Below are 15,780 nucleotides of genomic sequence, written 5' to 3' on the forward strand. Positions count from 1 at the left end.
TAGTGTGTTAGCAAGGACGTTGAGCCTTGAAGGGGGATGGACACTGGGGCAGAGTGTCAAAAAAGACAATATCTACTAATAGTGGGCTTGTGTCATTACATAGACATTGGGCAGTGTGTTAGCAAGGACGTTGAGCCCTGAAGGGGGACAGACATTAGGGGCAGAGTGCCAAAGAAGACAATATCTGCTAACAGTGGGCTTATGTCATTACACAGACACTGGGCAGTGTGTTAGCAAGGACGTTGAGCCCTGAAGAGGGATGGACACTGGGGGCAGAGTGCTAACAAAGACGCTGAGCCCCAAAGGGAGGTAGATTGTGAGATCCCACATCGATTGGAGAGGAAAACACGCGATCCCACATCGATTGGAGAGGAAAACACGCGATCCCACATCGATTGGAGAGGAAAACACGCGATCCCACATCGATTGGAGAGGAAAACACGCGATCCCACATCGATTGGAGAGGAAAACACGCGATCCCACATCGATTGGAGAGGAAAACACGCGATCCCACATCGATTGGAGAGGAAAACACGCGATCCCACATCGATTGGAGAGGAAAACACGCGATCCCACATCGATTGGAGAGGAAAACACGCGATCCCACATCGATTGGAGAGGAAAACACGCGATCCCACATCGATTGGAGAGGAAAACACGCGATCCCACATCGATTGGAGAGGAAAACACGCGATCCCACATCGATTGGAGAGGGAAACACGTGCGAGTGAGAAACACGTGCGAGTGAGGACGCTAAAGAACCTATTGAACCGACCAAAAATTTAGAGAGAGAAAAAGACAAAGAAGAACAAAACAAATACAATCTCAAAGTTTACAATGTGAAGCTCCAACTCCATCAAGAAAAAGAAAATTCAAGATCATTAATTAAAATTCTATTTAAAAAAAAAAAAAATCAAACTGAGAATGCCTCTTCTTGAATTCTGCAAAGCAATTGATACACGCCTCTTGAAATTTCCTCCTCAGAACAAAGCCCACAATCTTCCTCAACCTAATTAATTAATTAATCAGTCAAAATAGAGTTTGTATTCTTTAAATTAGTGGACGTGGGATTTTCGTCCGATAATAGATAATAAAATATTGTAATAATAAGAGCATTATAAACCAACCTTGAGAGTGAAAGAGTAGAGAGCAATCTCATGAGCCGTGGAGACATTGAGATGAAGAACAGTGAGGCGCAAGGAATGCAAGCCGGACACGATCTTACGAAGCTGCTTCGGGAACTTCCTACATCTTATCTTAATCCTTGCATTACAATCCGCCATCGACACTTCGACGTCGATTACGTTGTTCGGGTTGTTACGATCGGTGGATGCCATGAAAAGCCGAGAACGAAAGGACGAGAACGAGAACGGGGAGGTAAAGAAATAAGAGAAAGTGATCGAACAAAGTTTCATTATTTTTGAAACTTTTATTGGATGAGATGAATTATATGATTAGGAATGAAAAACAATGGGTTGGTGCGCGTGGTCTTGGTTGGTATCATTTTAAGCCCACAGTTTCTTCTTCCTTTCTTCTTTTCCTTTTTTCTTTGAAACACTCTTTACTATAATTGAAGGGTTTGGTGTTGTGGGGATGGAGAAGAAACACTCGAAACAGAAAAAATAAAGACACTTTTTTCTCTCTCTTTCTCTTTGATCATATTTTTTTTCTTTTCGAGTCTTCGAACAAGTTTTAGGGCATCTTTCTCGTATGATATTGTCCACTTTGAGCATAAGCTCTCATGGTTTAGAGCTTACCCGTTTTAGGGTATGACTCTGATACTTTCTACAATTGTATGATATTTTTCACTTTGAGCATAAGCTCTCATGATTTTGGGCTTACCCGTTTTAGGGCATGAGTTTGAAACCATGTTAATCGAACACGACTCTCCACAATGGTATGATATTGTCCACTTTGAGCATAAGCTCTCATGGTTTTGGGCTTACCCGTTTTAGGGTATGACTCTGATACTTTCCACAATGGTATGATATTTTTCACTTTGAGCATAAGCTCTCATGATTTTGGGCTTACCCGTTTTAGGGCATGAGTTTGAAACCATGTTAATCGAACACGACTCTCCACAATGGTATGATATTGTCCACTTTGAGCATAAGCTCTCATGGTTTTGGGCTTACCCGTTTTAGGGCATGGCACTGATAACATGTTAATTGAACACGACTCTCCACAATGGTATGATATTATCCACTTTGAGTATAAGCTCTCATGGTTTTGGACTTACCCGTTTTAAGGCATGGCTCTGGATACCATGTTAATTAAATACGACTCTCCACAATGGTATGATATTTTTCACTTTGAGCACAAGTTCTCATGATTTTGGGCTTACCTGTTTTAGGGCATGGTTCTGAATACCATGTTAATTGAACACGACTTTCCACAATGGTATGATATTGTCCACTTTGAGTATAAGCTCTCATGGTTTTAGGCTTACCCGTTTTAGGGCATGGCTCTGGATGCCATGTTAATTAAACACGACTCTCCACAATGATATGATATTGTCCACTTTGAGCATAAGCTCTCATGATTTTGGACTTACTCATTTTAGAGCATGACTCTAATGCCATGTTAATTGAACAAGACTTTCTACAATGGTATGATATTGTCCACTTTGAGCATAAACTCTCATGGTTTAGGGCTTACCCGTTTTAGGGCTTACCCGTTTTAGGGCATGACTCTGATACTCTCCACAATGGTATGATATTGTCCACTTTGAGCATAAGCTCTCATGATTTTGGGCTTACCCGTTTTAGGGCATGAGTTTGAAACCATGTTAATCGAACACGACTCTCCACAATGGTATGATATTGTTCACTTTGAGCATAAGCTCTCATGGTTTTGGGCTTACTGTTTTAGGGCATGACTTTGATACCATGTTAATTGAACACGACTCTCCACAATGGTATGATATTATCCACTTTGAGCATAAGCTCTCATGGTTTTGGGCTTACCCGTTTTAGGGCATGGCACTGATAACATGTTAATTGAACACGACTCTCCACAATGGTATGATATTATCCACTTTGAGTATAAGCTCTCATGGTTTTGGACTTACCCGTTTTAAGGCATGGCTCTGGATACCATGTTAATTAAATACGACTCTCCACAATGGTATGATATTTTTCACTTTGAGCACAAGTTCTCATGATTTTGGGCTTACCTGTTTTAGGGCATGGTTCTGAATACCATGTTAATTGAACACGACTTTCCACAATGGTATGATATTGTCCACTTTGAGTATAAGCTCTCATGGTTTTAGGCTTACCCGTTTTAGGGCATGGCTCTGGATGCCATGTTAATTAAACACGACTCTCCACAATGATATGATATTGTCCACTTTGAGCATAAGCTCTCATGATTTTGGACTTACTCATTTTAGAGCATGACTCTAATGCCATGTTAATTGAACAAGACTTTCTACAATGGTATGATATTGTCCACTTTGAGCATAAACTCTCATGGTTTAGGGCTTACCCGTTTTAGGGCTTACCCGTTTTAGGGCATGACTCTGATACTCTCCACAATGGTATGATATTGTCCACTTTGAGCATAAGCTCTCATGATTTTGGGCTTACCCGTTTTAGGGCATGGCTCTGGATACCATGTTAATTAAGCACGACTCTCCACAATGGTATGATATTGTCCACTTTGAACATAAACTCTTATAGTTTTGGGCTTACCCAAGAGGCCTCGTACCAATGAAGATAGTATTCCTTAGTTATAAACCCGTGATCATTCCCTAAATTAGGAGAACTCGGACTTTCTTCCTAACACTTTTTTTTTTTTTTTTTTTTTTTTTTTTTTTTTTNGTAATTGAGAAAGAGAAAGTTCTCTCTTTATCTCAATCCTAAAGGTAAGAGAGAGCTTTTTGTTGCTTTATCGTCTACGGAAAGCTCACAAACAAAGCCCACAAAGGAAGAAAAAAGAAAAAAGAATGAGAAATCACTGACATGGTAAGTAAAAAAGGAAGAATAGTGTTTACCTCCACTCATTTCTTTGTCTACCTTTCTACGGTGTTTTTTAAATAATTCATCGCTAGCTGATGTTGTCTTTTTTGTGTTTTTTTTTTTTTTAGACGTCTATTCCTTTTCCAACCGATGTTTGATCTCACAATTCACTCCATTTGAGACCCAACATACTCGTTGAGACTCGTTCCTCTACACAACTACGTGGGATCTCACACAAATAGGATCATTTGAAAAACTCAATCAACCTAATTCAATTTGACTCTGCTGATACGGTTTGAGTTAGATTATGAACTTATTTAAGTTGACTCGATTTAAATATTGGGTTGGTTGGGTTTGTTGGATGAAAGTTCCACATCGGCTAATTTAGGGAATGATCATAGGTTTATAATCGATGAATAGTATCTCCATTGGTGTGAGGCCTTTTGGGAAGCCCAAAGCAAAGCCAAGAGAGCTTACACTCAAAGTGGACAATATCATACCATTGTGGAGAGTCGTGTTCAACTAACATGGTATCATAGCCATGCCCTAAAACGGGTAAGCCCAAAACGATGAGCTTATGCTTAAAGTAGACAATATCATACCATTATGGAGAGTCTGTTCATATGAGAGTTTATGCTCAAAGTAGATAATATCATACTATTATGGAGAGTCGTGTTCAATTAACATGGTATCAGAGTCATGCCCTAAAACGGGTATGCCCAAAACTATGAGAGCTTTTGCTCAAAATAGACGATATCATACCCTTATGGAGAGTCGTGTTCATATGAGAGCTTATTCTCAAAGTAGACAATATTATACCATTATGGAGAGTCGTGTTCAATTAACATGGTATCAGAGCCATGCCCTAAAACGAATAAACGCAAAACTACGAGACTTTATATTCAAAGTGCCGTTCATCTAACATAATTTAGTTCATCCAACTAAATCAAGTGATAATTTTTTTTAAAATAAATAACTAAATTGACCCAGGTATATATATAATTTTACCTCGGGTAAAAAACTGTATATCCATAAGATTCTCTCTATCAATATGGAAAGAGAAAATGGGTCATTTTCTTTTTACAGTGTAGGTAACAGAAACAGTAAAAAAGGAACCCTTTTTTTATCTGTTCACAGTAAGAGAGAGAAAAAGAGGAGAGAGAAAGAGTGAGAGGGTACCCTTTGGACGTAGGAGTCAGGCATTAATGATCGAACAACAGAGAGATTACTCATTCATTTTTTGCTTTCTTTGTTCTTTTGGGTTCCCCCCCCCCCTCCTCCTCCGTCGCCGCCGCCGCCGCCGTCTCCGCCGCCACCCTGCCTCTCTGCCACTGCCTCCTGCGGCGAGGGATGAAGTTATGATGATGATGATCCAATAATGTTGGAGAATTTTGTGTTTGTTTTGCTCGAAACAAATAAATGAAATGTAATTAATAAGTATTTGGTGATGAACTTAGATTAATTTGATTATGATTGAGTTTATGAGCTAATATTTATGTTAGGTAACTTAGTTATGCTCGTGTTTGATCAGTTATGACATTATGTTAGTCGATATAATTATGTCACGATGTGAGGATGATTAGTGATTCTTTAACTAACCCCGAATTGTGAGCTTGTTTCGATTGATAAGGGTTCGCATAGTATTCTAGTCATTGGTAGACGTAGCGTCACTCCTCTTATGTTTTTACAATGTGTAAACTATTTAAGGGTTTTCTGTTAACTTTTAACAGTGAATTTGTCTCGATTGGCTAAGACCTATAATAATATCTGACCGTGAATTGGTATGAATCCACCAGATATTTTAGCAGTGGTCAAATGTTTAGGGTGATTTTGTCTTCGGTTCATATAATGTGGGGATTATTAAATGGTGTAAGACTTGAACCGAACAATGATTAAATTACTAATTTTTTTTTTTAATTTTAAAAATTTAGAATTTTATTGAGAATTTTAGAAGCTAAGTTTCAAGGTAGAAGATTCAAGAAAAATATAAAAGAAAAGATAGTAAAAATTGACAAAATTAATCGTAGTCAACCCAAGGGGTAATATGGTCATTTTGATCCTCGAAAGAAAAAAGAGGAAAAAGAAAGAAGGGGAGTTGAGGTTTTTCGAGAGAGGTAGAGAGAGAAATCAAAATTTGCTCAAAATGATGTCTCTTAGTCCCGTTAGCCCATATTGTACTCTTTGGGCTTTCCCTTTCGGGTTTCCCTCTAAGGCTTTAAAACGCGTCCAGTAGGGAAAGGTTTCTACACCCTTATAAATGGTGTTTTGTTCTCTGAAATTTTGCTATAGATCATTCACAATAAATACTCAGCGGCTTTAGGAGAACTGATCTAGGCGTTTGAATCATCTAAATTTGACAATAACCGAGGAAGATTGAAAGGTAAGGATTTCAGATTTTTTGTTTCTATTTTCCTTCGGATCCAAGAGTTTTATGAGGCATTAGGCTTTGATATTTTGTTATGTTATTATCGAGGGGAAATGTTCCAAAGAATCCGTTCACTTTTATATTATGAGTCGTTTGTATTTCAATTGATAATGGTATCTCGAACCCTACTCCCCATTTGTAATAAATTTGAAAAATATTGTTTTATAATGAGATTTTATTTAGTATTTAATTGTGGTGGTGTGTGACCATCCTTAATTTGATTTTAATTTTACTAGTTTTTTTTTAATTTTATTTACCTTTGGTCTTTGTCTTTTTATTCCTGGTCTGAATTTCGAGACTTCGAAAATCTGGTCGTGATAGATTGGTACCGTAGGAGTCAAATTTTAGGTTATGTAGACTTTTTTTAGGGTAGAGAGTCATGCACCTCTATGACTCAACTCGACGACACGCTTCACCATGACCAGGTATGTAGTCTAATCCTATTAAGTAATATATGATATGTTGTAAGACCTATATAAAGTTGAGGTATTCAGTTATGATAACGTCCTAGGGCATTAAAGAGTGAACGTTAAACCTATAAGACTACACTAGATGCAAGGTATAGTGTCTAGATGTAGTCAGGAGGCAGATACGAGTCATGAGATAGCTGACTAACCTAAGAAGACAGAGAGTTGACGTTGCAGAGTGCGAGACGTCTAACCCATAAATTTGGGCATGAGATACCTTAAGTCTGGTACCATATTAGGTACATATGATCCGGTCTCCCATGACCATAACTCTGGAAACAAAGCATGCCTTTATGCAGATCGCATAGCAAGCCTAAAGAGAATAGTTCATTCAGACATCGACGACCACCCAGGAAATTAAGCAACCCATGAGCAGACCAGTACCTCAAGAGAGTTTTGGATAAGATGGCATTTTAAGAAATAAGTATCACCAATTTGAGAGAGGAGATCTGGAGATCATGGCTGCAAGATTTTGGATAGAGTCTTCGGAGACTAAGTTCAAGTTTATGGATTTTCAAGAACACGATAGGACCATTATGCCACTATGAGTAAAAGGGTGAAGAACATTCTCGAAAAAGGATCACCCAAGAGATAGACTTTAAAGGAGAGGTCCATGCTCGTTATCAGAATTATATAACCGCGTTCTAGGTCATCATTGGGACGGGACAAACATGCCTACAAAGTCAAGAATGTGGAATCGTCAGTAATAAGAATCATGGTGTTCCATATGTTCCAACTGGACCTATTACACGATCCAAAGCCAAGATTCAACAAGCATTCATTTATCATCTACAAAATTGGATAGGCTCAGTTCAACCTCCATTTCATGTCTTACAAGCTAATTCGATTGAGAAATTACCATTTGGATNACCACCCAGGAAATTAAGCAACCCATGAGCAGACCAGTACCTCAAGAGAGTTTTGGATAAGATGGCATTTTAAGAAATAAGTATCACCAATTTGAGAGAGGAGATCTGGAGATCATGGCTGCAAGATTTTGGATAGAGTCTTCGGAGACTAAGTTCAAGTTTATGGATTTTCAAGAACACGATAGGACCATTATGCCACTATGAGTAAAAGGGTGAAGAACATTCTCGAAAAAGGATCACCCAAGAGATAGACTTTAAAGGAGAGGTCCATGCTCGTTATCAGAATTATATAACCGCGTTCTAGGTCATCATTGGGACGGGACAAACATGCCTACAAAGTCAAGAATGTGGAATCGTCAGTAATAAGAATCATGGTGTTCCATATGTTCCAACTGGACCTATTACACGATCCAAAGCCAAGATTCAACAAACATTCATTCATCATCTACAAAATTGGATAGGCTCAGTTCAACCTCCATTGCATGTCTTACAAGCTAATTCGATTGAGAAATTACCATTTGGATATTCCGAGGTGAACACTTACAAGATCGAAGTGGAGCTTGGGTTGCTATAAATAGCACTTGATTAACATTTCTTTTAAAATTTTATTTATTATTTTAATTTTATAAATTCTTGTAGTGGGCAAAAAGTGGGAGGATACTTGTCAAAATGGTCATCACTTCTTTTTAGTTTGACATTTTAAGGGGAGAACGGAGTAACTTGCCAATTATGACTATAACTCCTTGTACCGGGCATTTGAAAGATAGTGGGAAGAACTTGTCAATCATGGGGAGAAGGACATATGATAAGATAAGGAATCAATACAAGGGGAATACGATTCGGATTACCTTGTTGATCGAATATCTCAAGGCAAGAACATTGTTTGAGATTCGAATCACTCCACAAGCAAGACCGATCATGTCTAGCTTGAATGATTCTTGTTGATCAAATATCTCAACGCAAGAACACTTGCTTGAGATTCGAATCACTCCACAAGCAAGATTGATCATGTCGAGCTTGAATGATTCTACATGCAACCTAAACTACATAGAATTGCAAAAAAAACTTAGTCATTGGCTAAAGAAGAGCACAAATGCTTCTTTCTATATTTTCCCAGTCTGCTTACAAATACAACATATAAGGCTTTATATAACCTAAAAAATGAAACTATTAAAGGTATTCCAAGAGTTGTAACATTCCTGTTTATGGTCATAATTAGCCATTATGTAAATGTAACCGAAATTAAATAACAAGTCTTAAAATACAATAACTCTAAATTACTCTAAATTTTAACCCACCCAAAATTTACAACAATCAAACTTCATTCTTCTTCAATGTAGCATGAACTGAGACATCTTTTGATAATTTTGACAACCTTCTCTTCACATCTTGATTGAAGTATATTGTATGATTGATGTCTCTTGGTTCATATCAACATACCTTGAAGACCGCTATAAAGAGCTAATATGAGTGTTAAAAAAAATTACAGCTATTGCCTTCCACGTGACTAATGTTATGTAGAGTTTAAGGATCAAACAAATTTCTCAATAAGGTCATCATTGTCATCTTTGATGATATACGAGCTTACACCAAAATGGAGGTGATAACAAGGATCACCTAAGGAAGAACATTACCATGTTAAGAAGGTAGGAGTTGTATGCTAAATTCTAGAAGTGCGAGTTTTAGTTATTGGAAGGGGTCTTCCGAGGTCACGAGGTATTGAGTAAGGGGTTCACAATGAATCTAATTATGATTGAGGCAGATATGAGATGATTCAGGTTGTTCTCGTCACAAAAGTGAAGAGTTATCTGGGGCTAGTTGGCTATTACATGGAGTTATTCAGGATTTCTCTAAAATTCGAATGATATTGACCCAATTGACAACGAAGGATGAAGGTAGAGTGGCATGCCCCAAAACGACGTCACAAGCATGAGGGTGGTTGCTTGATGTGGAAAGAAGCACGTTTCAAGTGTGGCTAGTCGTGCCACAAAGTTGTTGAATACACATACAAGAATCATATGCTAACGGGCTATCGGGCAAAACCAGCGTGAAAGGAGAACATTGCAACATGGTATCTAGGCAAGTCGACGTGTCGAATGCAATAGTAACAGGTACTTTACTTATCGAAAATAAATAACAAAGTTTTGAAATTATACCACGTTTTGAAAGTAAATAACAAAGGAAAATTGGAAAAATATGGCAATTTTTCGATTATTACTCAACTTCCTAGATTCTTAGTTTCTTATCGAAAATAATTTTGAAGTACTTAAGAAAGAGGAAGCGATTGAGGATAGAATATCTAGATAGCCCTGTCCAATAACAAAATCCTCTGAGTTTGCTCCAGTGAAATATTAAGTTTTCTATCAATTTCAAACGCTCATAACTTAAGTTGTAGTCCACGAACAGGTAAGAAACCAATCTCAAATTCTTCTTTGATACTCCGTCTTTAAGTTTCATAAAGGAATCGAGGGGAGAAATGCCCTACAATGGGTTGGAGAAGGTCATTTTTAGGCGGCGAAGATAAGACGAGCGTGTCTTCTTCCTTTGCGGGAGGAAGAAGACAATGACATGGTCAGTGTCACAAGTAGCGGGGAGGGGAAGTTGTGCCTCTATGCCGCCATGTGTCACCAAATGATTAGTGACCTTGGTCAGACAACGCGCATTCAAATCCTGCAATTGCACAGATCTGTCGGATTTTCCCTCCACTAACATGTGTCGCAAGTGGTTTGATTCGGGTCGTCCGACACGAACGCAATTCATAGGTCATGCAAGTAGATCGAGTCTCAGTTGTCACTGGTGTCGCAACACGTTACGTGTCTCTTCACATGATGTGTGTCCGTGTGCGACGCTAAAGTGTCTTCCATGCCTTTTGCCAACACGTGTCCCTCCAGCAGTCGCCCCCTGCGCAATTTCCAAATTTTGACAATAAAATTTATTTTAACCCATTTTCCTTGGAATTTCATATCTTCATGCACAACTTGAATCATATTAACTCTTTCACTAAAGTTGTAGAGTTTTAATCTCTCTACACTATGATATTTTTCTTATAATTTTTAGGACCCACAGGCTAAAATAATCGCAGTCAAACATTGAAGTTTACCTGTTCCTACTGTTCTTGGAGGTCTTGAGAAACCTCCTGGTTCCATCGTGATTCGACTTTGGATTCTATTATGAAAAATATCTGAAAACATATCAAGGTCAACATACTAAAATTACAGAGGCTAATTCCTTCCAACGCTCACAAATTTTGAGAAAAATCTAGACCTAAAAATCCATAGAACTCACCTTCGTTCTTTCTCTGTTATTGGCAAAATCGAATGCATCCGGTGCCTTAAATGAAGGTCCTCTACCCAGTGAGACTTTCTTGACGACTCCCGGTCAAATATATCCTTCTCTCGCTGGATTGGAGCGTTTTCCCTATCTTGGCTTTCTTTTTCATCTCAAACCCTTTTTTTTTTTTTTTTTNAGATCGATCATGTCTAGCTTGAATTATTCTAAACCTACAATTTAAACTTAGCTCTAATAATAAACCGTCACTTCAAGGGCTGTAATTAGCTACTATATATATTTTATAGCTATAATTAACTACTATGTAAATAAGCTTTAAAGTACTGTCTAGCTTGAATTATTCTAAACCTGCAATTGAAACATAGCTCTATTGAAACTTAGCTCTAATAATTAGCCACTATGTATATTTTATAGTTAAACTCAAAATTATGATAATAAAAAATTTATAATAATGAAACTTGATTCATCTTCAATTTTGAAACAATTTTTTGATAATTTTGACCGCATGATTATATTGCATGATTCTTGAAGTTATTATTGCTTGAAGTTTATATTGCATGATTGATGTCTTGGTTCATATCATTGGTCCTAGAGTTCTAGTTCATAAGCACGGTTCGGTCACGAGGTTGTGAGTTCATGAGCATAATTCTATTCATGGACATATTTTTGTTATTTTAAAGTCTCATGACTCCAAGCTAAACATCCGATGTAAGTGCTCAACTTCTAGTTATTGGCCTAACTATTTCATTTTCCTATAGTTCTTAGTTATTCTAAGTTACTAGTTCATCTTCAAGTAATTTCTACACCTAAAACTTGCTGAAAGTCCAAATGACTACTTACTTAATCGGTAATGTTTGAGGTCGGTAATGTTTGGGACCTCAATTCATGTACTTCGAGTGGCCAAAATAATCTCAATTTTATTTTGTAGGATCGGTAGGGAGTCTATTTTAAGTAACTAAAATAAAACAGGTGAGAAAGGTTACGAAAAATGATGAAATTCAAGAAAGAAAATTCTGAGTGGCTCGATTTAGGATGACATGGCTGGTTCAACTGAATCGGCCACATCGTCATTTTCTGACGCAATATCTACCACTCAAAAGTGTGCATAGATATGAAAATATTATTACTCAACGAAAAATACAGATTTAAGAATGAGAAAAAGAATTGGGATGGAATGTTTAATGTTTAGTGATATTCACAACCTTTAAATAGGATACAAGATACTAAATAATATCTACAACGAAAATATAAACTAACTAAATCTACTATTATTCAAATTCAACTGATTACCAATATGTAAGATATATTTCCTAACTAATATATTATTCAAGATTACGAATATCATATATTCCAGAACTAATTCAAACTAAAATAAGCTGCACTAAATTTTGACAGCCTCCCTCAGTGCAAGTTTATTTCTCAATAACTTCGAGAGCATTTACGAAAAACTTCAAACTTCACTTTGGCAAGTGTCTTAGTAAATATGTCTGCAACTTGCTCATTAGTATGTATTTTCTGCAATTCAACATCCTGCGTTAACACTTTCTCTCGAACAAAATAATCTACGAAGAATTTCTTCCAGCTAGGCTTGCGTATGGACTTCTTAGGCATGCCACCACGTGAATAAGACATTGACACATCATGTTCAATGATTTTCTTCTTAATAAGTTCCACATCACAGCGATTCAATCGGGTAATCTTCTGAAAAGATCTAATTTTGAGAGCATTTGACAGTTCCAGTCTCAAAACAGTCTTCTCTCCAATGGTCTTAAACTTTGAGACTTCAACAACTATAAAAGCTCCTTCACCATTTGAGTCCACGTAAAGTCCACCCAAAATATACAAAGCATCTACATGGCCAAGCCTCAAGTCGATTGCCTTCTGAAACACCTCAATTGCTCGCTCATCTTCCCTCATTGCATGCAAAGTGGATGCCAAATCACAGTGAGCATCAACATAATCTGGTTTCATGAATATGATCTCTTCCAAGGCCTTAACGGCAGGATCCAAATTACTGATATGACCCTCCAATGATTGATTTTGAGCTTTTGATTGCTCCAATTCTAATGATAAAGAGTAATAATTCATCTCAACTTGTGCAACTTGTGCAGACTCAGCATACTCCATACACCGGTGAATTACATCACTGGCAGACTGCAAAAGCTCTTGATCTTCTGATCCTTTTTTACCACTCAATATATCTGCCAGAGCTTTATATCCTTGGTCAAGGTTCAAGTCATCCTTACTATGATCACCAAGGGCATGCTTGAGCTTCTGAGCAAGAGACTCATCTTCTTCAGCTACCCAACCATCATGCTCATCACAAGCACTGTCAAGCACTGTCACTGTTGTCACTAGATGCATAGTCCTGACTTAAGAGGGTGTCGAATCGATCATCCAAAAGCCGCCAAGTTCGTGGCTTATCAACATCATCTTCCACATGGTCAACGTCTGCATCCTCAAAAATGTCGTTGCACAAAGATTTGTTATTAACAATATTCTGGCTTCCTGTCGCTCTCTCAGAATCCTTAGCCACACTAAACTTATTATAAGGGTGAGGCTTGTCTATGACACCTGCGTCGGAGTCCGCTCAAAACCTCGACTAGCTCCTTATTACCTGAAAAGAACAATACAAAATAAGGAAGGAGTACAAGACTCAGCAAGTAGCCTACTTGTAGGTTCTTTATCGTGTCCTTGACATGCTAGGTCACCACACTCTTTCTTTTCTTGTTCTTGTTTCTTTTGTAAGTACGTAGGTCCGTTCTATTTCTGACGTGGAGTTATGTTAAGAATGAGAAATAGAATTGGGACCGAAAGTGCAATCTTCATTAATATTCACAATGTTTAAATAGGATACAAGCTACCGACGAATACCTCAAATTAAGGGAAAATATTAACTAACTAAATCTTGAGAGTCAAATAAAATATACTACTAATCAAATCATAGAGTAAAAAAATATTAATTAAGAATGTATAAGATATATTCCAACACTAATTATTATAATATATTCTCCTAATATTATATCTTAATACTCCCCCTCAAGTTGGAGAGTGGCTGTTAATCACACCGAACTTGTCTTTCAATAAATTGAACTGACGTCTTCCCAAACTTTTAGTGAAAATATCTGCCAATTGCATTTTAGTCGAAACATAACATGGTTTGATGATTCTAGCTTGTAAATTTTTCTCGAACTATATGACAATCTATTTCTATGTGTTTCGTACGTTTATGAAAAACTGGATTGGCTGCTATCTGTAATGATGCTTGATTATCACAATACAATAATGCTGGTTCGGACAGTGGAACTTTCAAGTCTTGAAGAATGTATCTTAACCAAGCTAACTCTAAACAAGTATTTGTCACCGCTCGACACTCGGCTTCTGCTGATGATCCGGACACATTGGTTTGCTTTTTAGACTTCCAAGGAATAATTGAATTTCCAAGGAAAATGCAGAACCTAGAAATTAATGGTCTGGAAGTTCGACAACCGCCCCAGTCTGAATCGCAATATGCTTGTAATCTTAAGTTGATTTCAGATGGTACTACAAGTCCTTGACCAGGAATACCTTTGATGTATCTCAGAACTCGAAGAGTTGCCTCCCAATGTGGTTTTCTTGGTTCATGCATAAATTGACTAAGCACACGAACTGAATACACTATGTCAGGCCTAGTAACGGATAAATATATTAATCTTCCAATCAACCGTCTGTATCTACTTGGATCATTCAACTTCTCCCCTTCTGTTAAAGAAAGTTTCAGATTATGCTCCATAGGAAATCTTTCTGGATGTGCTCCTGTAAGACCAGTGTCTTGAAAAATGTCTAGAGCATACTTCCTTTGAGAGATAAAAATTTCTTTTCTAGACCTAGAAAATTCAATGCCTATAATATATTACAAATTCCCTAAATCTTTGATAAGGAATTTCTCGAGTAAACAAGTCTTGAGATGTTGAATTTCTTTGAAAAATGTCTAGAGCATACTTGCTTGATCCTCTTAATTTCAAGTCCTTGAATCCTTTGGATCTTACATGGGGCGCTTGTTATTTTTGGAGCTAATTTCCTTTATTTTTTTGGGGCGTTACATCATATCTCATCACTTGGCTCCCCAAATCGTATTTATCAATCACAGTTTTATACATGATCCCAAGATGAATTGGTTAACTCTTTACTAGTCTCTATGTCGTACATCTACGTATCATGAATACATGATCCTAAGATGAATTGGTCCTCTCTTTCTTATAACATTTTCCATACTACACCAAACATAATTATTTCATTCATAAGCATCGTAAACAAAACCTTAAACCAAACCACCACGAAGAGATCCAGATCAGCTACATAGGGTTCATTTGAAATAGTTCTTACTTTCTTTCATTAAATGACACAACAATTTGATAACTATTTGACAAACCCCGTTTATTGTTCTTTATAATCCAAAATGGTTTAGAAATTTTGGAAACTCCTCGTTCTCAATTTGTTTAAAAAAATAATGACCCTTTAAATTGTTATTTTACCGTCTACGATCGAGTTGCGAAATGCCTTCTTAGGGTAAGTCCGTATTTCCCTCCTCTAATATGTCATTTCTCAAGGAAAATGTATGTATTATTACCTTATGACATGATGTAAAGTGCCTTTTGTATCATATATTTGTTTTATCATTTCCTTATATAAACCCAACATTTTCTATTAATTTCTCCCAAAGTTGGGAACTTAAATAAATGGGACTACTACCCCGTGACTGTCTTCTAATAACAATTGGTTGTGAACTT

General features: G+C 37.2%; 1 protein-coding gene across 1 annotated transcript; it reads right to left on the minus strand.

Moving 5' to 3' along the window:
- Positions 1-781: 781 nt before the first annotated feature.
- Positions 782-1,476, minus strand: LOC111784222 (transcription factor bHLH96-like). Its single transcript, XM_023665004.1, has 2 exons — positions 1,128-1,476; positions 782-1,009 (listed from the first exon to the last, which is right to left on the minus strand). The coding sequence occupies exons 1-2, from the start codon at positions 1,413-1,415 to the stop codon at positions 914-916; spliced, it is 384 nt and encodes a 127-aa protein (XP_023520772.1). The 5' UTR covers positions 1,416-1,476; the 3' UTR covers positions 782-913.
- Between the last annotated feature and the right edge of the window lie 14,304 nt (positions 1,477-15,780).

Source organism: Cucurbita pepo, unplaced genomic scaffold, assembly GCF_002806865.2.
Source record: "Cucurbita pepo subsp. pepo cultivar mu-cu-16 unplaced genomic scaffold, ASM280686v2 Cp4.1_scaffold000174, whole genome shotgun sequence".
Lineage (NCBI taxonomy): Eukaryota > Viridiplantae > Streptophyta > Magnoliopsida > Cucurbitales > Cucurbitaceae > Cucurbita > Cucurbita pepo.

Coding starts and splice junctions, on each gene's coding strand:
- LOC111784222 (XM_023665004.1), bottom strand. CDS start 1,415: ATGAAACTTTGTTCGATCACTTTCTCTTATTTCTTTACCTCCCCGTTC. Junction 1,010..1,127: donor TCTACTCTTTCACTCTCAAG/GTTGGTTTATAA, acceptor TTAATTAATTAG/GTTGAGGAAGATTGTGGGCT.